Source organism: Pyrgilauda ruficollis, unplaced genomic scaffold, assembly GCF_017590135.1.
Source record: "Pyrgilauda ruficollis isolate IOZ18807 unplaced genomic scaffold, ASM1759013v1 scaffold3, whole genome shotgun sequence".
NCBI classification, from domain to species: Eukaryota; Metazoa; Chordata; class Aves; order Passeriformes; family Passeridae; genus Pyrgilauda; species Pyrgilauda ruficollis.
The window spans coordinates 19,020,889-19,044,518 of record NW_024524377.1 but is presented as its reverse complement, the minus strand read 5'-3'; the positions used below and the strand labels follow the sequence as shown (position 1 = coordinate 19,044,518).

At 36.5% G+C, this 23,630-nt stretch overlaps 1 protein-coding gene across 2 annotated transcripts in view; it reads left to right on the top strand.

Annotated features, from left to right (window-relative positions):
* OLA1 (Obg like ATPase 1) overlaps nucleotides 1-23,213 on the top strand; it is a 92,283-nt gene extending 69,070 nt beyond the window's left edge. For both annotated transcript variants that reach the window (XM_041473260.1, XM_041473261.1), the window contains 4 exons: nucleotides 15,663-15,803; nucleotides 16,494-16,590; nucleotides 18,672-18,794; nucleotides 22,690-23,213. In XM_041473260.1, coding sequence (XP_041329194.1) covers nucleotides 15,663-15,803; nucleotides 16,494-16,590; nucleotides 18,672-18,794; nucleotides 22,690-22,791 — 463 coding nt within the window. In that variant the 3' untranslated portion in view covers nucleotides 22,792-23,213. The remainder of the gene's footprint in view (nucleotides 1-15,662; nucleotides 15,804-16,493; nucleotides 16,591-18,671; nucleotides 18,795-22,689) is intronic.
* The last annotated feature ends 417 nt before the right edge of the window (nucleotides 23,214-23,630 follow it).

Here is a 23,630-nt window from a genome sequence, read left to right as displayed (position 1 = left end):
TTAATTTTGTGTCCTGTTGTTTGATCCTCCATGCAAGTGAACTACAAGACCCTCTGAAAACTATGTAATCTTTACTCCTCATTCTCTTCTACTTCTTTATGCCACATTTCCAGCTTATCCCCACCTAAATGGTAATAAGCAGAACTCCTTATTGCAGAGCCTAACAGACATGCTCTGAGAAATTATTTTCTGTGATTACACATATCTTTTGGTTCACAGTAAAGACATGCAGAAATGTTTTTTCTTGTTCAATAGCAAATACAACATATGGGGAAAGAAGTACATATTCCCTTGTTCTATTTTATCTTGGGTTGAGGAAGACAAAAGAAGTAAAGGGCTATGCATTCTGGAAGAATTATTCCCCCCCTTTTTCAAGTTTTAAATTATTATGAAATCCATGTACAGATTGCAGCAAATATTTGATATAACCTTTTATGAGATATGCTGTGTTTCATATTCAGTAGTGACTTTAATTCTCAACTACAGTAGACATACAGAAAACCAGAAAAAATGTTGGCTGTTACAAAGTTTTGTTTGAGCTTTTTAAACTGAGTGATTAGCAGAAATAATGACCCTGTCAGCCTTAATCACATTAAAATGTGGTTAACATCATTTAATTTTTTCCACTTAATATGCGAAAATTTCCAGTAGATTTGCAGTGAAGGCCATTGAAATTCCATTAGAACAAGAATAAAAATTTCAGGCATCATTTATTCAGAGAGGGAATAAAGGTCTCATCTGAAAACTGCTGAATCTTCCTATTAGGGAAACTATGAATCATTGCATTGAGCAGTACCTTTAGCTTCTATAGTACTGAATCTAGGTTGCTTCTGAATGAGTGGAATGCATTTTTAGCATGGTGCTTTTCTGAAAATTGCAGCATGTAAGTGTTTTTTCGAATTCAGTAAGAGCTTTCTCTGTAAAGGATTGTTATGTAATCTGTTTTAACTGCTGTAGGGCTGGGGAAATGCTTCTGGTTTGGGCATCTTATCACTGAAGTTCCATACTTTGTGTTATTTTTATTGCAACATAAAAAAAGATGTCCTCTTTCTGATTGATTCATAATGTATAGTTGGGCTGGCTTTGTGGTAAAAAGCAAAACTGAGGACGTGCACAGCTTTGACTTGAATATTGTCATATGAAGTCTTTTGCACTCTTGGCATTTCTTATTGCAGGCTCCACAGGTTTGTGCCAGAAGAACATGTACAGTAAAGATGAATGTGTTAGAGAAACTATCAGCTGCATATTTTCTGAGAGAAATTTTTGTTTCAAGGAAAGATACAGTGTTTGTTAGTGTTACCATGTTTCAGATTGCTATATTTATATCCCCATTTTTTGTCCTTTTTCTGTGTAAAGACATTTCATCTCATAAGTGGAAACACTAACAGTATGACTATATGCTCTGTGCTTTTCTGGCATTTACTGGAGGACTTGTATCTAATATTTCTTTATAATAGATATTACTGTGTATATCTGGTATATATCTTTATTGTCTCTGGTACTTAAACTGTACAGTGGATTGTTTGTTTATTTTTGTTTATTAAACTGGTATCTTATACCTGAGCCTTGTTTATTGCAGCCTATTACATAATTAATTTGTCCACTTTTTAGTGGGAAAAATCATCAATATGCATTGGATTTGTGCAGAACGAATTTCAAAATGTCAGTATTTGTACAATTTGAAGAAAATGAAGAGTGTTTTAATTTTGAAGTGTGCAAAAATTTTAAATTAAATTTTCCTACTTGGTATCACAAACAGAGATTTAAAAGAGACAATCCAGTCCCTCATCACCAGATCTTCAGGTATATGCCTTTAACATAAGGCCTTCCTTCTACAGTCCCACATTAGTATTGAGTTTTGCTCCAGAGCCAGATCTTCAGGTATATGCCTTTATAAGGCCTTCCTTCTACAGTCCCACATTAGTATTGAGTTTTGCTCCAGAAAAAGGGAATCCCATCATCAGGAGTCTCCTACCTACCCAATCCTACTGCATCCTCATGAACTCATGAAGTCTGGTTGTCCAGGAGTTTTGAGTCTTGTTTCCTTACAACAGTGATCCCAAATTTATACTCCTCCTTTAGAAAGCAGTGACATCAGGCACTGCACACAGGTAGCTTCAGTCTGACAGTCCTACTGCTGCTGGCCAGCACTAGCAAGTCGAGTATGTGGGGGTTGAGTTGTTTCTGCTGGGAGGTATCCCAGTGAAGGCATTGGTTCTTACAAAAGGTGTAGGAACTTGATTTGTATGAAATTGAGACCTCTTTGTACTCCTGTGCATTTCTGCATAGCGTTTAAGTACTTCTGAATTCACAAAGTGTAGCACTGCCTTGTAACTATATGGTAATCCCTAAATTACTGTAATCCCTCCTCTGCATTCAGTACAGAACCAGTTATTGTTGGTAGCTACACAGTATAATGACTTCCATAAATTAATTAAGGTGGTGATTTGTTGTGGATTTTTTTTTTTAACAGTGGCTGATTGTTCTGCACTTAGTATTGGGAGGCAGTTCACAGAACCTTGCTGCTGCCTTGGGTTGAAAATGTTCTGCTAATTTCCAGCCCATGTTTTTCCATGGCTTACTTATGTCATTGGTGGTTCAGGCAGCTTTGTCCTGTAGATTAAATAGTATCTTATCTAATTTGTGTTTACCTCCTTATTTGAAGCAGGCATTATCATTTTGCTCTTTGTGTCATTTACATGAGGTTCTCCTCTCTCTGATAATCTTAGACCTGTTCTGAATTTAGCTGACCACAGCTGCACGTAGTGCTCCATACGCTTTCAGGAATACCTTGTGTGCAGATATAATACATCCTGTTAAGCAAAGGGAAGCATTTCCAGTAGGATCTGTAGATTATATTTGCGTTTCCCCTGTTGCATTGTCCTGGTGGCTTAGAATTGCTTTGAAGAACGCTAACCTAGTGTGATCTCCCTTCTCTGTCACTTTCAATTGATGATGATGATGATGACTTTCCTTGAAGAAAATGTCTCCTGCTCCTGTATTGAGCATAAAATTTGTGTGCAACTAATGTTTGTGTCAAGGTCATTAATGTATTTAACATGATCAGTCCTAAGTTTGCTCCTGGTGAAGTTTGATTTAGTACCCTAAAAGATTAATTTGTTCTGTTATATTCAGTGCATTGCTCAGTCCTCAGTCTCTACAAATCCACTTTCTCTTCTTCTCCAGCTGAATGAGTAGTTTCACACACAGCACACTATCAAAGACTTTATAGATGCATTTCTCCTGCACAGAAAATCATATGTCATATCAATGAGAGAATAAATTTATCAGGACATGCTTTATTTTTTCGTTTAAACCAAATTACTTGTGTTTACCCAAGGTTATTTTCTGTCATCATTTCTTCTTTGATGGTGTCATTACTCAACCAAACTAAGACTAAAATTGCATTGTGTATGTTGATTAAGTGACTCTTTGGCGGAGAAATGCATAGAATATCATGTCCCAGAATAACTGCCCAATATGATATTTTAGTATTTTTCCTTTGGCTAGGTCTACTTTTAACCATCTGTTACTTACTAGGGCTCTTCCCTCCTGAGCAGGTCTTTTCCAAACTTAAATTCTGTGCTGCTTCTAAGACAGAAGAAAACGTGAGCATTAAAATAGGAGCAGTGCTTTTAATTGAAAACGTCATTGAAATGTTCATTGTTACTGAAACATTTCTCAAACTGTATGTGCTAGAAGAGTGTAGGTGACTGCTTGAAGCAAATAGCATTTCTAATGATAAGAAAGCATCTGGATGGAAGTTGAATAGTTCACAGTGTCAGTATTGCTTTGGTTGTATGTATTATTTTTGTCATCACTCGCATAATTGCATGAAGTGTTTTCAACTGCTGTTTTGGATAGCCAGAATGAATATACAGAAAGTAGAAATCATTTTATAGAGGCTGTTCTATATACGTTTTTTTACTTGGTAGATGATGAATGTTTAAGGTTTTTAATGACTGCACATTTATTGTCATGGTTTTTCGTTTCAGCGTAACTGTAGATCAGATCACATTCCTTACAGCATATCCCATGCATGTTTGAACTACTTTGAAAAAGTGAAATGATGTGATGTTTAGCTACAGAGAAACGTCAAAAACAATGCATTTATATGATATGAAAGATTTGCAAGTGCAAGCTAGCAATTGATAGTAATATTATAATTAGCTCTTTATAACAGCCTGTTTTTTATTCATGAACATTTTCATTTATGTTGACAACTATCATGTTTGCCACCACACATGGAGCCTTTTCTTTACTCAGAAGAGACTGAACATGGATTAGTATGTTTTTGAGCTTATGTTCTGAATTTATTGAAAAATGGTTTCTGGGCCAAGCCACAAAAATAAAAGTAGCTTGCTTTTTAGGTTTGGCTTTTTGATCCTATTGTTAGTGCTAGTGTTTGTAAGGGTAAAGCATACCACAGAGCACTGTAACTTCAAGGTGGAGTTCTTCTCAGTGAAATTGGTTTTTTTATTGTTGAAATTGCTGAGGGTGTTTGAATGCTTCCTAATCCCATAACTGATACAAAAATTAAGATAGGTAAGCTAGCAGGTTTATAATAAATCAAATTTATGTTTGTACTTGCAAATAAAAGTGTTTTGTGCGTACCCACCCACAGAATAAGATTATTTACTTCTGACAGAAATATACTTTATCATTCCATTTTCAACCTTAAAAATCTGTGTCTAACAGATCCTTTAGTCTGTCAGATAAATGAAGCGTGACACTGATCCAGATACTTATTCAGGCTTCTGAAAAAAATCAAAGTTACTGCTCCCCTAGGACAAGTACGTTTTAGTAGATGATTCAGACATGGTTAATTTTTTTTCCATTTCACCATAGTTTGGACAGGTAAACAGAGTGTGTCTGTGGAATTGAACATTTCTGTGACAGCTTTTCAAATTAGTGAAGTACATTTCCTACAAGGCATCTCTGCACGCTGTGAAAATCCTGAACTCGTTCAGTGCTTTACTCGGACATGGACAGGTTCATATGACAGTACAGTGTATGCTGTTGGATTTATTAGACAATGTTTTGGGGAAGTTGATCAGCAGGAGGCAAGACCGATTCACAATTGTATGTGTGCCTTAGGCATATAAGGAGAGGGTTAGTTTCTAAAGCAGCCTATGAAAAGAGGAGAGGGGAGATGCTTTAAGAAGAAAATGAGAATTGGAGCCCTAATTTAAGTACTCTGAATTGCCCTCAGAAGAGCCTCCTACTTCATTAACTATATAGGGAGCAGAGCTAGATTAGGTACCTAAATCAGGGGTCTGAAATAAAGCCTTGTATTCTTTGAGTTCCTCTAGGTTGGGTATTAACCATTCAACTAAACACTTCTGTTATTATACTGAGAGTTTAGGGGATGCTCTTTCTCTGGATAAATGCCAAAGTTAATTTCTCTTCTATTGAGTAGCATATTCCAGCCTAACAGCAAGTTTGATCTTTTTTTCATCAAAAACCCCACAGTTTAGCCCAGTGTCACCAGCTTCTGTGATTCTTTTTACTCATCTTATTGAAACTGTTTCTTGAAACACAGAATTGTAGTGCTGAGTGATCACAAAATGTGAGTAAGTAGTTGTTAATGGCCCAAGGGTGCAGGGGGAATAAGCATGGTTTATTATTTTAAATCAAATATTCTTACTGTAGTAATGTTTGACTCTCGCAATTTTAATACTTATGGTAATTTTTAGCAACTGATGGAGGAAGAGAACATTCATGTGAATTCTTTGGTCTGGAGAGGCTCTGCAATAAAGATCACACAGGCTAATTCTGGAGGAGTGAGGAAGGCATTTCCTTCTATCTTTTGTGAGTGGGAGAGGGTATTTCAGTAAGAGAACTAGGGAGGAATATGCTAACCCAGTATATTTTGCTTTCATTAAATTAAAACCATTAAAGTGAAAGCCAAAACTAACAATATCATAGTCTGCATTTGTGTTACCCATTGCAGAATCTTAAATTAACAATAGAGAAATACGTTGCCAATTAGTCTTTATAGTGCCTTATTTCAAGTATCATTAGTGTATATTTATTTCCTTACATGGGATTTTTATGTAGATTTTATTTTTTCTTGGAGTATGGCTTGGTGTTTGCTTGCATGCACATAGTATATAAAATAATTAAAGAACAAAATAAATTTAAAAATAATTAATAATAAAACAATGAATAAATTTAAAATTATGTTGTCCATTGTGTGTTTCATGTAAACTTTCTCTTGTTAAGGCATCACATCTTTGGGGGGTTTTTTTGTCAATACTCTTATTTATGAATGGCTCATAACTTATATTTGCAACTTTAATAGCAGTGATATGAATTGTCTTGCTGTGTACAGGACTCTCAAGAATAGTTTTCCATATATGAAGTGATATGAAGAAGTCCTGTCAAGAGACAAAACTTAAAATTATCATGCCATAGCATAAGCCTGACTATGGAATAGGAACTCTTTCTACTTATCTGTAATAGTAGCTCAGTCATCATCAATTTGCATGGAAGTCTTGTGACTGAGATTTGCTCCTTCTGCTATAATTTGTGAATGAGTAATTTAGTTTTTGAACAATTGAAATTGAAAAATTATTTTGTAATTGAAAATTATTTCACTGTAGTTTTCAAGATAACCATTCTAAACTATGCGTTTTATAAATGATATCAGAAAAACTGACAAGATGTGACTTAAAAGCATCTTTCTGATCCAAAGTATATGTGCTTAAGTAGGGGTTGTTGTGCCCATAACTGGGAAATGTAATGTTATGCACATTTTGTTGCAGTCTCTGTTGTTGTGTAGGTTCATCAGTAGTTCAGTCTTTATCTTTGGCTGTTCTTTATGCTTGCAACAGCCATCTCTTTTTTGTCATTTTAGTTCAGACGGAATTAGTGTTCACAATTGGCAGACCAAGGACAAATGGAGACTGTGAGCCTTTCCCGTGCCAGCAGGTGCTACAGTGGCAGTGTATTACCACTTGTTGTTTAAGTCATAATTTGATTTGAATTGGTTGTGATACCAATTTATAATTGGCTTCAATCGCCCTAGTGGGGACCAAAATTTGGGGAGAGATATTACTACAATCTTGAAAATTAGATCAGAAATGAGTGTTTTGAAAATGGATTTTAAGATCTTTATTCTTCATAATAAATTCTTCATAAATGATGCTTCTTACAAATGTTTGAAATAGGGTTACCTTGACTGAGCTTTTGTTAGATTATATAGGCTGTATAATGTACTGAAAAATCTTTTCTTACTGGGAGCTCTACATATATATATATGTATATATATCAGCAGAAAAAGTCATCCAGGATTATTTTACTTCTTTGTCTTTCTGCCATCTTGATGTTTTTTAATTCAAAGTGGTTATAGTTCATGAACTTTATTTTTCTTATTATGCGTGCTTCTCCTGGATACAGAAATTTTTTATCCATTAACTACTGTCTGTTCTTGATTTACAGGTTCATGTACTCTGGTATTATTTCTTTCACAGCTCCCACATCTTGCAAACCAAAAAAGTTTCATGTCAGTTAAGCCAAATCTTTATATGAAATATGTGGAGAAAGTGATTGATCATACATACAAATTTGTAAGTGAAGCGTTGTGTCCTTAGGTGTTTTTAGCATACCATTAAACTGCCAATGTCTCTGGGTAGCTCTCTAGACCAGGTAAGCTAAGAAACCTTTGCTGCTACTGTGTTATGTTAGTTTGTTAACAGAGCTTTATCTTGAGGGCATAAAGTTCTTTGATAGGGATTTTCAGAATATTGCCTTGATTTTTTAAATTCTCTTCTCAACCAGTGTTTTCTGCCTGGAAGAATCCATTTATAAATGATCTCATATGGGATAATTTTTCCTCAGGAATCCTGCTATTTATAAGCATTCTTCAATAATAAATAACGAAATTCCTGGCTGAACTTGGCTCCATGGCATTGGTGTTTTTTGGGTGGTTGGCTAACTTAAGACATGCTGTGCTTAGTAGTCTTCACCTGTTCCTGCACCACTCTTCAGTTACATTGGCACAGCCAGTTCTAAGGATATGTGGGAAAGTGAACTGATCCATCTTAAAAGGCAATAGCTGGAGAGGAGAGCTATGAAAGAACTAAATTCTCCCTCCAAAAGCTGCTTTTTTACTGGATTATTTTTGTTGGTGAAGAGCTTGAGATTGCCTACAGGGTGTGCTGTAGGGGCCCTGCTCCATGTGCTGCAGCTGGTTGCAGAAAGGCAATTGTAACATCTGGATGGGTAAGGAATGAGATGAGAAGCTCATGTCCAGGTTCTAAAAATGTTTCTTTAAAATCTGGGACGCAACTTGAATAAAATATTAGGTGCAATACTAGTCACCCCATCTAACAAATGATGTTGCAGAATTTCTGGAGATTTAAGGTAATGGCCATGATAGAGATCAAGGCTTTGGAAGAACCTGCTTTGACACACAAGGCAGAGAACCTGGGATTACTTACATTTCAAAGGAGAATGTTAAGGAGTTATAAACCCATCTATAATAAATGTCAAATGACAGTGTTGGTCAGGAACATCTATGATTCTTTTTTGATACAATGTAAGTTGAAATTACAATGGAGTTTAAAAATATGAAATCTGGATCTGGTAGAATGAGATACTTTATGTACCCATTCTGTCATAAGATTCCTGTGATCATGGGATGTGTGGCAAGTCCCTAAAAGATAAAGAATTTTAAGGGCTGTTCTGCTTCTTGTTTCAAGGCTCAAGTCAACCTGTGTTAGGAGATGGCAGTGATATCTAACGTGTGAGATGGGTTCTCCACGCTGGCCTCTTGTAAGGTTCAGGTGGATGCAGTGACTAAATACTGGAGGTGGTATGGACATTGGCCTGTGGGCAGGTATGGAGGAGCTGAAAGCATTCGGGATATGCAGGATAAATGCAGAGCTGAGTTCCTCAAGCTCTTGTCCTGAGGGGCTGAGAGGAGGTGCTTGGCCAGCGAGCAGCCCAGTGCATGGAGGCGGTGCTTTTGTTCTGAACTGTTACAAGAAAGCATTTGCAGGTGAGGGCTGGGAAAGGGCTTTTTGAAATTGAAGGCTTGCTGTGTTTCATCTGGCCAGCTGGGAGCAGGGAATAAAGAAATAAACTTATAAGCATTACTGATGATTTAAGATGTGGTTGCTGAGGTCTGTAACCAGTACTCCGAAACATTCTGTAGATTTGTCATCTTCATAAAAACTTATCATGATGATGAAGAAAGTACCTTTTTTCTCCTTAATGTGCTCCTGTTTAGTCATTCTTTATGTAATGCAAGAAGAGCGGGATACTCAGAGAAAGGCAGCCAGAGGACTGTGCTCCCGTACAGCAGAGTGACAGCCACCCGTGTTTTCCCCTTCACTTCTGCCACAGACCATTTCTGTGATACAGAATCATTATATGCATTAGTTATACATTGTATTTGTATATACATTTGTTCTGTTGTTTTTGCCATCCCATCCTTCGTTAATTGTAGAAATTTGGAATGAAAGCTTACTGAAGCTGTGACTGTTTCTGATCTCCATAAGGATACATACATATATTGTCCTCATCTGTGCACAGCACTGAGAACAGTGGGACCTGGTCTCCGTGGAGCCTGTGCACGCTACCAGAACAGAAGGGAAGGACATCACCTAGGCACTGTGTCATGCAGTACTGGTGCTGAGGTAGATAAAGTCTTCCTCCCCCATCCTACCAAATCAACTAAACCTAGTGGTCCTCATGGTTTTGGGAAGTGGGAAAAGAAACGATTCTTGCCTAACTCATCATCATTTTAGATCATTTGTGGTTTCATTTGGAACCTCATAATGGATGAGATTTCAAAAGACAAAAGAAATTCACAAAGAGGAGAGAAAAAACAAGGTATTTTTAAGTCAATTATTTTTAATTTCAAGAAAAATGTTGGAACAATTCAATCTTTTAATCCCCTAAAAGCAACCCAGTTGTCTTCACAAATTCATGTTGACAGTTCATTACTTGTCTGGATTGTCACATGAGTCTAATATTTTGTTTGTGGTAAATGTAACGGTTTTGCATATAGCGAAAAAATATACTGCATATTGGGATTTTTATTAAGCCTTTAAAGGTTTCGGTGCTTTACAACATTCTCGTGAACAAGATAGGAAATATTGGCTAGATGGAAACTGCTGGAAGTTGAATGTGCAAGACTGGTTGGGAGATAATGCACAGAGCATGGTTATCAGTGGTACACTTTCCAAACAAAGAGTCTTGCATTGTGAGATCCACAGAAGCAGCTACTGGTTAAATACTGTTATGTATTTCCATTAATGAGCTGGATGATGAGCAATCTTGTTAAATCTCTGGATGACCCCCATTCTAAGAGATGTCCACATACGTGTAGAACAAAATTAGGACTTAGGAGCATCTCAAGAAACAAGAAATCATTAGGAAAAAATTGCCACAGTGCAACTCCTGAGAAGGATTTTATACAGAAATAATTAACTATGCAAACATAGTATTAAGAATAGCTAGTCAAATGGGGTCATGCAAGAAGTTACAACCTGAGCATGAGATAATGTTGCAGTGCTGTCAGAAAAAAGCAAATGCTAGACTGGGTTTAATAAACAGGAAAATCACCTGAAAAATGAGTTAATACTCTAGCTATTTTTAATGTTTATAATATATTATTATTGAAAGCTCTGAGAAGTGCATTGGGTACTGTGTGCAATTGAAGAGAGTCCAAACAAAAAGGTTCAAAGTTAGAAGTAATATGTGGCTTACAAGGAAAGCTCAAAATAAAAACTACCTAAAATTTTTAAGATATAAATAGGGAGTGTGTATTCTTGGTCCACAGCCCATAGGCTCAGTTTAACTAAAATAAAGGTGGCTGAGGCTCCACTTGTGGAAAACTTCAACAATAGGGAGCAGGCACTAAACAGATTGAGTTTAGAAGCCTTTATAAATTGGTATTGTGCAGAACTGCCAACAGGAAGAGCCTGTTGGCATTTTTAAGTCTCCTATTCTCATTCCTATCTGTGGATCTTTTCTTCAGTCTTTTGTAAATTTTGATCATTTAGTTTGATCTTACCTACATTTGTTTCTTTCCTTCTTGTGCTGCCTGATATTTTCTTTTTCCTTGCCATGCTCTTTTGTTTCTTCCATTTTCCACTCATAGTTCACATATAGAACAGAAAAACAATTGTTTCTCTTCCATTAATTACGTGGGTTTTTTTGGTCCTGCTTGTACAAAAGCATACTCTTACAAATCACCTTTCTTCTCAGGGGTCAGTTTTTCAGATCATCTTGTCTTGCAGGTGTCCACTGAGCTTAAGCTTTCTCTGCAGCTTCTCTCTTCCATCACTACTTCAGATTTCCATCTGAACTCTGTCTCTGTTCCCAGCTGGATCTCTCATGTGAAACTCTCTCAAATATTGATTTGTAGGTAATATACTTTCTGCACCTTTTATACCTTTTTATTTTGGTTGGCTGCAGGTTTTGGTTTTTTCTGCCTCAGTCAGCATCACCATTTTAAAGGAAAGGCATCCTCTTCTGTACAACTCCTATTTCTGGTGCTCTTTGCTTATTGGCCTTCTCAGTAAGTGCCATCATTTTTAAACCTTTCTCCAAGGTCTTTTGCATCCTGATTTAGTATCAGGAGTTAACTCTGGTAGTTGCCCTGATCCATCTGCACTTGAAGTCACCCAGTGGTTTACTAGATATGCTGATAATGCTGCTGATATTTCTTATGTCCTTATCAAACAACAGTCACAGTGTTAGGTGGAAATGAGCATCTGAATTCCTCTTTAGTGTTTTCCCTGATGAGAAATTTGAGTGCTGCCTTCACTTGCAAGTTGATGAGGTCTGGTTTTGCACTTGCCTTGGTTTTGTTCTTGTGTCAGACTTTTATACAGTCATAATATGCTTTTTTGCTTGCTATCACAGAATGAATGGATGTCTTGCTGTCTCTTGAGTCTGTATTTTTTTTTTCCAGTAAAGATATTTTGTCTGTTTTCTGGCATCAATCAGACTTCAATTGAGGAACCCTCTGTAGTTGCTGTTGGCACGCTCCTCTCCACAAGGAAGGGAGGAACCAAGTTAACCCAGTTGGGAAAGTCTGTGGATGTCGCAGAAATCCCACTCTTACACTGTTTTCACTTAGTTTTTAGTTTACTTTGTTAAGAAGGGTTTTCATCTCGAGCAGTTCCTCATTTCTTAAAGTAGTTTCAGCTGTTAATCATGGTCATTGGTGCTGTCAGTTCTGCTTTTTGGTTTTTTACTTTTCATTTTGTTACATTTTAGTGTGCAGTGGGGGTTTTTAAGTATTAAAAGTCTTTAAGCGTAAAATCCAATACTTTTCATTATTCATTTTCAAGTATGGCGTGAAATAATGGAGAGATACTCCTGGATTTGCTTATCTTAACAAAGGCCCAGAATGAGTGCACTATTGCTGTCCTTTTACAGACATACGTAATTTTCTTTGGAAAAATTATGTGCTCAAATAAAACAGACTTTGACATTAATTGTTACCATTTGTTAAGACCATTTTGTTCTGTTTGGCACACTTGGTTATCTGTAACAGGAAGGCAAACATGCACTATTATTTTACTGATTATTAGTTAAGCATTCCACTTTGGGGAAAACGTAAATTAGAAATACATCAATATTTATATTTGAGTGTTTACCTTTTTGTGTATTTTCTTTATTTTGATCACATTTAGGGGAATTCCGTGGTACTTTTCAGTAATTCCTGTGACACTGAAAGTCACAAAAGTAAAAGACTCGGGCAGAGAACCTAACTGTACAGAGTGGGATGCACTACCTTATTCTTTCAGTGAGGCTGTAGCAGGTCTGATGTCAGTCACTTCAGAGACCTTTAGACCTCAGTGCTCATTTATTGGTAAAATGTACCAGCTTTGCTCCTGCATTATGAAGATCGTCTGTCAACACTTTGAGATATTCTCCTTTGTTATTAAGCTTGTGATGCTCTACACTGTCAGGTTTTTTGCCAATTATAGTTAAGGTACAATGGTGTATTCACTGGATCAAAGTCTCACACTGGCGGTAGAGGAATGATTTGTAAGTCTTTATTCATCTGAATCGTACAATAGAATACCTGAGGAATGCAAATAATCCCTCTAAGGACTCAATAGAAAAGCTGTTAAAATGACAGTCTAAGACTATTATTATTCTGAATTGGTGTTTTAGCCAAAGTAATTATTTCTTATCTTGTTGTTCCACAATAGTTCTTAGTTTATTAGTTATGATGACCATATTTACCAAACAGAGTTTGAATCAAATTTTTGACATTACTTTCATGCTCATTTCATTTTTTCAGGTTTGCATGTTTCATTCCCTCTTTCTTTGCTTGGCACATGATTTAATTGTCTGGAGACCAGTGTTAGATAATTCCTGAAAAAACAATCTATAAAAGATATACGCACATGTGTTGAAGTACACTTATGGATTGTAGATTCATTTTGAGATATACTTTTCTGTGAAATGTTGGCATTTATAAGCTCTGAACTTTGATACCCAATTTGTTAGCCAAAATAAATTAGTTAACTGCAAATGTTAGTTTAAGAAATGCTGTTAAATGTCAGATGTCCCATTGAGAAACACACCTTAATTGTGATTTTGAGTTCAGATGTTTCTGAAGGCAGTAGTGTTTCAGTATCAGTCCTGGATACCAAACTGTGTTTTCACTGGGTAACTGGAGGCAAGAAAAGATTAGTATAATGAGGATTGAAAAACATTGATGGGGTATTTACATAAGTAAATGATAGAAGACCAGCCTTATATAACAAATGTGTGAAAACTGTTGAGTGAACTTCTATATTCTTCTTTGTACCATCTAAAACCATACTCAGTCGGCCATGCACTTAATCTCATAATAGCTCTGATCCCCTGCTATTTTCTCTGACAAATGTGTGTTGATGAACTTGTGGTTGAGTTCATTTTTTTCTGAAGTGACATTTGCATTGATTATTTAAAGGTTTGCAGGCCACAGTTTCAAAGCACTTTAGTATAATAGCAGCTAAAACCTTAGTCTAAATCTTGCAGATTAGCAGGACTAAGAAAAAGAACTCAGCAAGCATAAAGCCCTGTGCTGTATGGTGGGTGCTTCAGGTCTGAAACATCGCTGGCACCAAAGTGCTGTGTTTTATGATTTGATTATTTGTGTACAGGAAGTATTCCCATGGCTCCTGTGTTTGCTTGCTGAGCATAGAGCTGTCATTCTTACCGTTCACACATGTCTAGAAATAGTGTCCTATTAACAGTAGTGAACTCCTCCCAGGTAATTTATAAATGTCTCCCTTAAACTTTCTATAAATACTTGCAGTCATGAATATGATGCTTGTGTTTAAAGATTTTTTAAATACCATCTACTGCTCTGAAGTTTTCACAGAATCACAGAATATTCTGAGTTGGAAGGGACACAAGAGGATCATTGAATTCAGTTCCTGACCCTGCACAAAGCATCCCCAAGAGTCACACTATGTGCCTGAGAGTATTGTCCATCTGGGTGAAGAAACTTTTTTGAACACCCAACCTAAACCTCCCCTGACACCACTTCAGGCCATTCCCTCAGGTCCTGTCACTGTCACCAAGAGAAGAGATCAGTGCTGTCCCTCCTCTTCCTCTCACAGGAAACTCTAACTGCAGTGAGGTCTCCCCTCAGTCTCCTCCAGGCTGAACAGACCAAGTGACCTCAGCTGCTCCTCACACAGCTCCTCCTCAAGGCTCTTCACCATCTCTGTTGTGCCCCTTTGGACACTCTCTAAGAGCTTTATAGCCTTCTCATATTGTGGCACCCAAAACTTCCCCCAGCACTCGAGGTGAGGCCACCCCAGTGCAGAGCAGAGCGGGACAGTCACATCCCTTGCCTGGCTGATGATGCTGTGCCTGATGTACCCCAGGACAGGTTGGCCCTCCTGGCTGCCAGGAGGCTGCCAGTAGTAACTTTAGGGTAATTAACATTCAAAAACTAACACCCTAAGTTTTTAGCTCTAAATTTGTTGTTTCATTCAACTCAAAGAAATGATGCTCAGCAAACTACTGTAAATGCTGGCAGTCACTGAAGATGAATAGGAAATTTTTTTTTTTAATTGAAAAATAATCATAGTATAGTAGCCAGAAGCTTTGTCCTGGGACCACAGTAAAATGGTGGGAAAAACCAGTAGAAACATGGAACTGTGTTGATCAGCCATGGCATACTCCAAGATCAATATGCAGAAAAAGCACATGCAGCTTGCTATATAGGAGTGTAGTGTTCTTTCCTATCTTCTAGTATCAGCAGTCTTAGCTACTGAGATGCCTTTTTTTTTTAATTAAAAAAAAAAAAGTCAGGAAAAACTGAAGGCCCCCAGTTTTACCACTTTTAATAAATATAATTCTTGGAAGTACATTTTTCTGTCAGAAAGTTTTATTCACTTTTTAGACTGCAAGTATTTAACCTCTACCAAACACCTAGCTATTGTCCCAAATTATGCCTATTTCTGTAGATTAAATGCCAAACAGAAACCAGGAAACAGTGAAATGTTAATGGAGTACACCTGAAGCAATTGCTGCCGGTTAATGCCTTGACCTTGGAAAGCAATACACAAAAAGATGGCATCATAAATCCGTGCAATTCTTATGAATATGTATGTGCTACTTGATAATAATGAATGTGGTACAGCCATGCATGCACTACAAGATAATGTTGTGCCCTTTGTTGTCTACAGGTTGATAAAAATTAAAGAGTGGGTGGACAAGCACGACCCGGGTGCTTTGGTCATTCCTTTTAGTGGGGCCTTGGAACTCAAGTTGCAAGATATGAGTGCTGAGGAGAAACAGAAGTATCTGGAAGAGAACATGACACAAAGGTTAATTAGCATTCATTTTCCCTACACTTTATTATCAACTATTTCCTTGCAGTAATTTAATTGCTTGCGCTGATAGAATAATAAATGACAGAGTAATTACCATTATAAAGAGCGAATCTTCTCCTTTCTTTACCATGAGACAGAGTGAAAAGATTTATTTTAAATTAAGTTTTTAACTGTCATCTGTCATCTCTGTACAGTGTTTTAATTATAACATAGGTATTAGTTATGTATATTTTTGAGAAGGAATTATCACCAAAACTGTTTCGTCATCTATGGAGAATAAGGACAGTGGAGAAAATTTTGCCATAATTTTCTGAGGAACTGTAATAAATTGTTTCAATATTGAATTTCAGTCAAATAGATACGCTTTCATGACCTGGAGTCCTGAAAATTGCATGAGACAAGAGTGCTGCCTGATAGGGTGATTTATATTTATCCCATGTTTCTGTAGGTTGCCAAATAAATAAATCAAGATACTATCTTTATGATATTGCAGTAAAAAAGTAGTTCTTCTGAAGAGAGTTCAAAGTAAAAGGCTACTGCAATTATTGCTCTGTTCAAAAGTAGATCTGCTATCTTCAAAATATGTGATGTCTTTCCTCATAAATTGATTACTTGGCACATTTAGCTGTTTTGTGTGTATATGCTGAATGAATTGGATTCCTTCCCCTTTTTTTTTTTTTTCAGTGCTTTAGCAAAGATCATTAAGGCTGGATATGCAGCACTCCAACTAGAATACTTTTTCACTGCAGGCCCAGATGAAGTGCGTGCATGGACCATCAGGGTAAGATTCATACTTATTCATCAGCTATATCCAGTTCCACACTATTGAATTCAGATTGATATCACTGACTTTGAAGTTTGTCATGGTGGCGGTTAGCTAGTCATTACAGATGAGGTTTTTGTCCAGGATAACTTTAATTATTTGTGAGCTGCTGAACAGTGAAAGTGGAGCTGCATTGATTGAGGCAGGTAACAATTGATTCTGCCTATTACATAGTCTGAATTTCTTCATCCTGTAGAATCTGTCTACCCTCCTCCTGTGGTCAGAGATAAGACGTACCAGTATTGTGCTTGCTTAATCTGTGTGACTGGGTTTGTCTGCAGTGAAATTGATGTTGCTTTTCATTTTGTATTCACTAAGTTTGTTTGGGTTGCGGATGGTTCATTCCTCCTGTGCTTTGCTGGGATTACATTTTAGCAATAAAAGCAATATAACGTCATTATATTCCTCGAGGATGCACAGTTGGGCTCCAAATCCTAAAATCAGTGTGCAGTAATTCAGGTCTTTTACTGGCTTTAGTATTTAGACCTAGTTTATTTTGGTAGTTTTATATGTTTATCTGGGAGCTTATGTAATGTCTAAAACAATATTATGTATTTTAAGTATTGATGCAGAATGGTTATAGCCACAGACATCAACTGATTTATTCGATTTATTCCCAGAGGACAGTAAGAGCTGAGCTGTAGTGGTTTGCATTTGAATGTAAATATGTTGCAATATAAAGATCAACATAGAAAAAATATTTTGGAATGTGTACAGTTGCAAACTGTTACCTTAAAAATTACAACAATGTCAACTTTTTGAGGCACAGTTCAGTCTTTGAGCTTGTATTTTTTGCATCAGTATATTTGGGGCTGTGCAATGAGTTTCAGTGCTGTATTTAATTTCATTCACTGGAATTAATTTGTTTTCATTAATCAACATAATTTCCTGTAAATTTATACTTTTAATAGTACTGTTACAGATGTTTGTGTATGTGTTTTAGCACATTAAACTTATTTTCTTAAAAGCGCATGTGGGGTTTTTTCAGCTTTATTTCCTCATCTCTGTTTACATGATAACTGCTTGCTAAAATCCCTGAAACAGCAACCAAAATAATATAAAAGCAGGATTTTGTTGTTTTGATTCTTGCCGTAGTTTTTAAAAGCATATTATGAATTTCCTCTTTTTTCAGTAGAAGTGCTTGCTCTTTATTAGAGAATTTGAAAGCTGGTTTATCTTAAGACTGATTGTGAGTATCTTTGATTTAATGTGCAAAGATACTTAGTCAGGTAAGCATCAGTGAGTAGCCATATTAACCCAATACATCTTTTATTGTAAAAACTGTGCTTTACAGTGTCAGACTCCTTAGCACTTTAACATGCTTTATTAAGCAGCCTTTAGGTCACCATTATTGCTCAAATTTCTCTCCATGGTTGTGTGTGCACAGAATGTATGTCCTTGTAATTTGAAGCATGCAGCTATAATGCATTCTCCTCTATTGCATAAACTTAAATTATCGTATAGTTGTCTGTGATTTTTTTATTTTTTAGTGATTCAGTTGTTGATGTTTTGGTAAGAATACTCAGTTTGTTCTATATCAAACTTAGTAAAATTTTATTCTGAAATAAAAATAAGCTAATGTGTACGTCTTGACATTCATACGTCATTTCTCATTGCAAACATTGTTCGCCATGAATGTTATCTTTAATTGAAATTCTTTGGATGTAAGTGAAAGTCTTGAGTAATTCAGATTTTAAAGTTATTTAAAAATCTTTATCTTCCTCACTTTCTGTGTAGAAAGCTAGGGGTCGAAGCGAATCTCACCACAAAACACAGTCATAGGTTCTAAAATCAATACTGCTGTTGATGCGTATTAGGAGAAACAAAGCTGCTGTTCTTTAATGTCGGTTGGTTTATCTGTGGCGAAGGCACTGTCTGCGTCCCAGTATTGAGGATCGCCCAGCTGCATGTGTGGCATTTTAGCTGATATGAAACAAAGTTTCAGCAGAACCTTAAAGCTTGTAAAAAAGGAGAGACCTCTTTCCTGCAATCAATCTTCTTACATGCAATTAATTTTCTTCTTGTCTTTCGTTTGACAGAAAGGGACGAAGGCTCCTCAGGCAGCAGGGAAGATTCACACAGATTTTGAAAAGGGATTCATTATGGCTGAAGTAATGAAATATGAAGATTTTAAAGAAGGAGGTTCAGAGGCTGCTGTCAAGGTGAGCTCCCCACTTTTTCTTTTCCCTCCAAATGTGCCATTCTTCCATTTCAATTCTGAATTTTCACTGGAAGAAAGTTCTTAATGCTAAGTGAATCTTCAGTCACCTCTAGCAGTAGACCAAAATTCGTTTTCATCTTTTACTTAAGAAGGAGTTCAAATGTGCCAACTTACTGGACAGGAATGCAACTATTTCAGTAACCAAGATACAATAGTGCATGGATTACAGGCCAGCACTAAGACTAAATGTTATGCTAATATATTGGGGTGGTTTTCTCTCTATTTATGTATTTGTGTTCAGAATTTAATAAGTTTTAAAACTGACTTGTTTTTGAAAAATCAGATTTTTAAGATGCAAGAGATTTTTTGAATCACTTCTAAAAGGAAACATGAAACAGAAAAATCTGTTTCTTCTAAAAGTATGTCATCTTGTTTTGAAGGAAGATATTAAAAATGTCAGATGCAAATGGTTAAGAAAATATTATAATATAAAATTGTACTCTTTTTTCAGGATTAGTGGGTTCCACTTTTAGGCTCTGATAAGCATAATTAGGATCTTAAAATTTACCATTTCAGTATTTTATTCAATTGCCCTTTGATGTCTTAATCAAAAATGCCATGCCTTACTTTGGTCGTTCAGGGTAGCTACTGTGTGCTGAATAGACAGTGAAGATACTTAATGGAAAACTTTTCTCCTTGAGCCTTCACTTCTTTGTGGTGACACTTGTGTTGAGAAGAGTTTCATCTGCTTTCTCAACACTAGAGGGCAGAGACTGCTCAGGTGCCCAAAGTTGTGCCCTTTTAGAGCTGACAAATTATGTCTGATTTGACATTATTAAGTATGAAATGAACTTGTACAAAAAATGTTGTAACCAAAGCTGTTCTTCTCTGTGTTGCTAATGTGTTATTTCCTTCTTCTTTAAGCATAAAAACTTACTTTATTTCGTATACATTTGATTTCTTGTTTGGCACTTTTGACATTTTCTTAAGATTTGTATTTTATGAAATTGCAATTACAAAGCACATTAGTTTGATTTACTCAGTCTCAGTATTTGAAGGTTTCTACATGCAATAATGTGTTAAAGAATTTAAAAGGTTCAGCTTTATTGTTTGCTATTTGATAGCTTAAAAGGTATGCAAAACTATGATTTCAAATTCAGCCTATTCTCAGTGGTATCACTAAGGAAGATCATACTGAGCAGCGGGACTTTAATAGGTTTGTTTGAACCCCAGGAAGTGAGGGAAAAAAATCCCGTATAATTGGTTCGTTGCGGCATGTGAACTGCTTTGTGAAAAGGGAAGTAGAGTTGTAGTTGTAAAGGGAAGCCACAGCTATAAATAAATCTAATATTCTGCAGTCAGAAACCACTTTATGTAACAGATTCAAATTTTGCCACCATCAGTTTTTGATGCTCAAATATGAATGTTTTCCCTGAGAGGCTGCATCAGTTAACACCTAGCAAATTAATCAGTATTTTGCTTTTATATTTTTATTTGCTTTTCACAATGTGAGATTCTAAAAATGAAACTTCCGTGCTCAAAATCATATTTAATGATTAAATTTTTATTGTTATGACATAGCTGTAAAACAAGCAGATTTGCATTTGTTACTCAGTTTTAAAGTCAAGGTTGGGAAAAAAACCTTGTTCTTAGAATAAAGTGTCATATTCCTCTGGTCTTTTCTAATTTGCATTTAATACAATGTTTCATGCCATAGACAATGCTAATTGCTTTTATATTGCTGGTAAATTTCAAAATTAAATTTAGGCGCTTGTAGCAGTCATCTTAAATAACAGTGGTAATGGGAGTTGCTTGCTTTGTATGTTATCAAGTTGATCGATTTTTAAGTTTGATTTTGTGTGTGTTTAACACCAGTACAGCATAACTAATTTAATGCCAGTGCTGTGAACTATACACTGAATAGCTCTGTGTGGGCTTTGTAGTCTACGGGGATATCACATTATTAGCAATCATATCTGCTTAGGCAAAGCTGGCTTCTACAGATGGCTGCTTTCAAGTGCAAATGAACTGGTTAGACGTGTCTTGTTTAATACATACTCAAGATTCACAAATGGGTATTGATTTTTCCAACCAGTGTTTCTGATAGCAATGGAAATGGATTAAATGGTCTCTAGAGAATTTAAAGGAACACTGTCACTTTTAATTAACTGTAAACTGGTAACAAAAATACATAAACTTACATTAGTGTATCAAAATGTATTTAATTAAAGAAGTCTATGCCACACTGATAGTGTGCACTACTGTGCTAAAAAAAATGTTGTGTTACTTTGTGGAGGACAGTTTTTTCTACATATATTTGTGAGTAATAAATGTATTCAACTATAAAATGTTTCTGTACCTGTGCCTGCAGCTTATGTTTTCTGATGATTTTTACTGCACTGTTTTATTAGTATTTATGCCATCAATCTGTCTAATTACTCTTAACTTTAAGCATTATTAGGATCTTCAAAGAAAAGAACTTGAAGCCTTTTACAGTCTAAACAGATTTCCAGGGGAAAGAAATAGGAAAACATTTGCAAAGTACTATTTTGTATGTATCAATAATGTTATGTGGGGTAAGGTCAATTACTATTTCAGTGTGTATTTATTGTCAGGGCTATCTTGGCTGCAGTTTTCCATAGGCTAGCATCACTGGGAACCACATTTAAATAAGGTATGGCAGCAACAAGGTTATCGAGCCTCTAAATTTCCCGGCAGCAATATGGGGAAATGGGCTGCTTTGCAGAGCAGGTTTTGTGAAAGAAAGGTGTCTGAGTTAACTGTGTACCATTAATCTGATCTGTTCTACAGCAACTAAGGTCATTAGTTAACAGCTTTCCTGTAATGGGATCTTAGCATGCCACCACTGTGATAGTGTCATTGAGAATAATGGCACAGTGAGGTCTTGCATGGAAGCACTTTCTCCTGCAAGAGAAAGCTTCAAAACAGGAATAGTTATTGAACTAAAGCAGAAGCTCTCAACTTTTCCATATTGTAGACACTTTTCAAGATAAATGCTTCCGCAGACCACCTCCCGCCCAGCCTGTCAGGCCTAATGCCACAGCCTCTGTAATACCGGGTTTAATTACGATGAGATAACAGTAGAAAAATAGAATAATAAATTGTAATGCAGAAAGTACTGATATTTAATAGATTCCTTGCCTATTTTCTGCTCTCCTCAAGTACAGCATTTTAATCATGAATTTTCTTTTCATGTCTTTGGTCCATATGCCTTTTCCTGTATCCTGGTTTCACAGCCTATCTGCTCTGCTGTCTGTCCTTCTGAAGCAAATGCCTTCTAAAGGAAATTCCTTACAGAAGAGCTGAGCCTGCATTTCGTGCTCCTGAGCCCTTCATTATGTGGGCACAAGCCAGCAAGAGAGCCCCACTCGCAGGCAGGCGCAGCTGTGACTTTTGCAGGGTGTCCCCGTGGTCAGTGGGGACAGCGCCCTCGTGTCCCGGCTCGGGAAGCCGGGAGCTGTGGCACGGACAATGCTGGCTGCCCTTTCCAGCAGCGCTGCTTTCCATTCCTGCCGCTGCTGTTTGCCATCTGCAGGGCTTTCAGATGAAGGAAAAGAATGCCAAATTGAAAAAAGAAAAAAAAAAAAAAGATTGAACTGTTTTAGTGTCCTTTATCTTGCCAGGTTCTACCCCTATGTAATGCAGGTGCATTTTAAGCACTACAGATCCAGTGGAGGCTAAATTACTTTTATATATATTTTAGATATATATGTCAAACCAAGTGATGTCAAGCTGAGGAGTATTGTGACTGTCAAACTCTGAAGCTGAAGTATTACCATCTCTTAACCAAACTGTATTTCTATAATTGCCATTTGAAAATACTGTAAAATGTCTAATGAAGTAACCGATTTTTCTTTTGTCTGTTCCATTTACAGGCTGCTGGAAAATACAGACAACAAGGCAGAAATTACGTAGTGGAGGATGGAGATATTATCTTCTTTAAATTTAATACACCTCAACAACCCAAGAAGAAATGAGTACCAGATTTGTTCACTCAGAAATGAACTGTGCTGCTTCAAAAAGCATATGAATTTTTATTCAGAATTGGAATATCTGGAAACAAAAAGCATACAGTTTCTACCTAGGGAACCTCCCTTCCCCCCCCAGTGAAATTATTCTTGTTTGTTTTGAATTAAAATATGGCACCTCCAGCAAACATGCAAGTTCACTAAATGTGAACAGCTTTGCATTTCAAACGATTAAGACCCTACTCCAAATTGTAGAAGCTTTTCGGGAACCATATTACTCTCATGATACTTCATTAATCTCCATCATGTATGCCAAGCCTGACACGTTTGACAGTGAGGACAATGTGGCTTGCTCCTTTTTGAATCTACAGATAATGCATGTTTTACAGTACTCCAGATGTCTACACTCAATAAAACATTTGACAAAACCAGCCTTGGTGTGTTTGGGGATGTCTGTATTGACTGACTGTGGTGTGCTGAATGCGATACGGCACCTGGTGGATGCTGATTACAGAATTTTAAGACGTGTATGATACAGTAACTGGCAGTGTGGGGCAGCTGCAATTGTGTCTTGAAAGTGAGTCTTTCATGGGAATCACAAGATTAGGATGCCAATGATTTGTCTCAAAAAAGTTAATGAATTTGTAGATGGACATTCACTGAAAGATGATACTAAGGATAATAATGATGGCAGCATAAATTATTTTTACTAGAGAGAGGAAATATATGTAGAAAAATCATGTTATCTATGAGACTCAAGCTTTTACATTCAAATAATTTTGAAAAAGTATTTCACTCTTGCCTTCAAATTAATAAATCAGGCTGTAGTACAATGCACAGATGTTGTG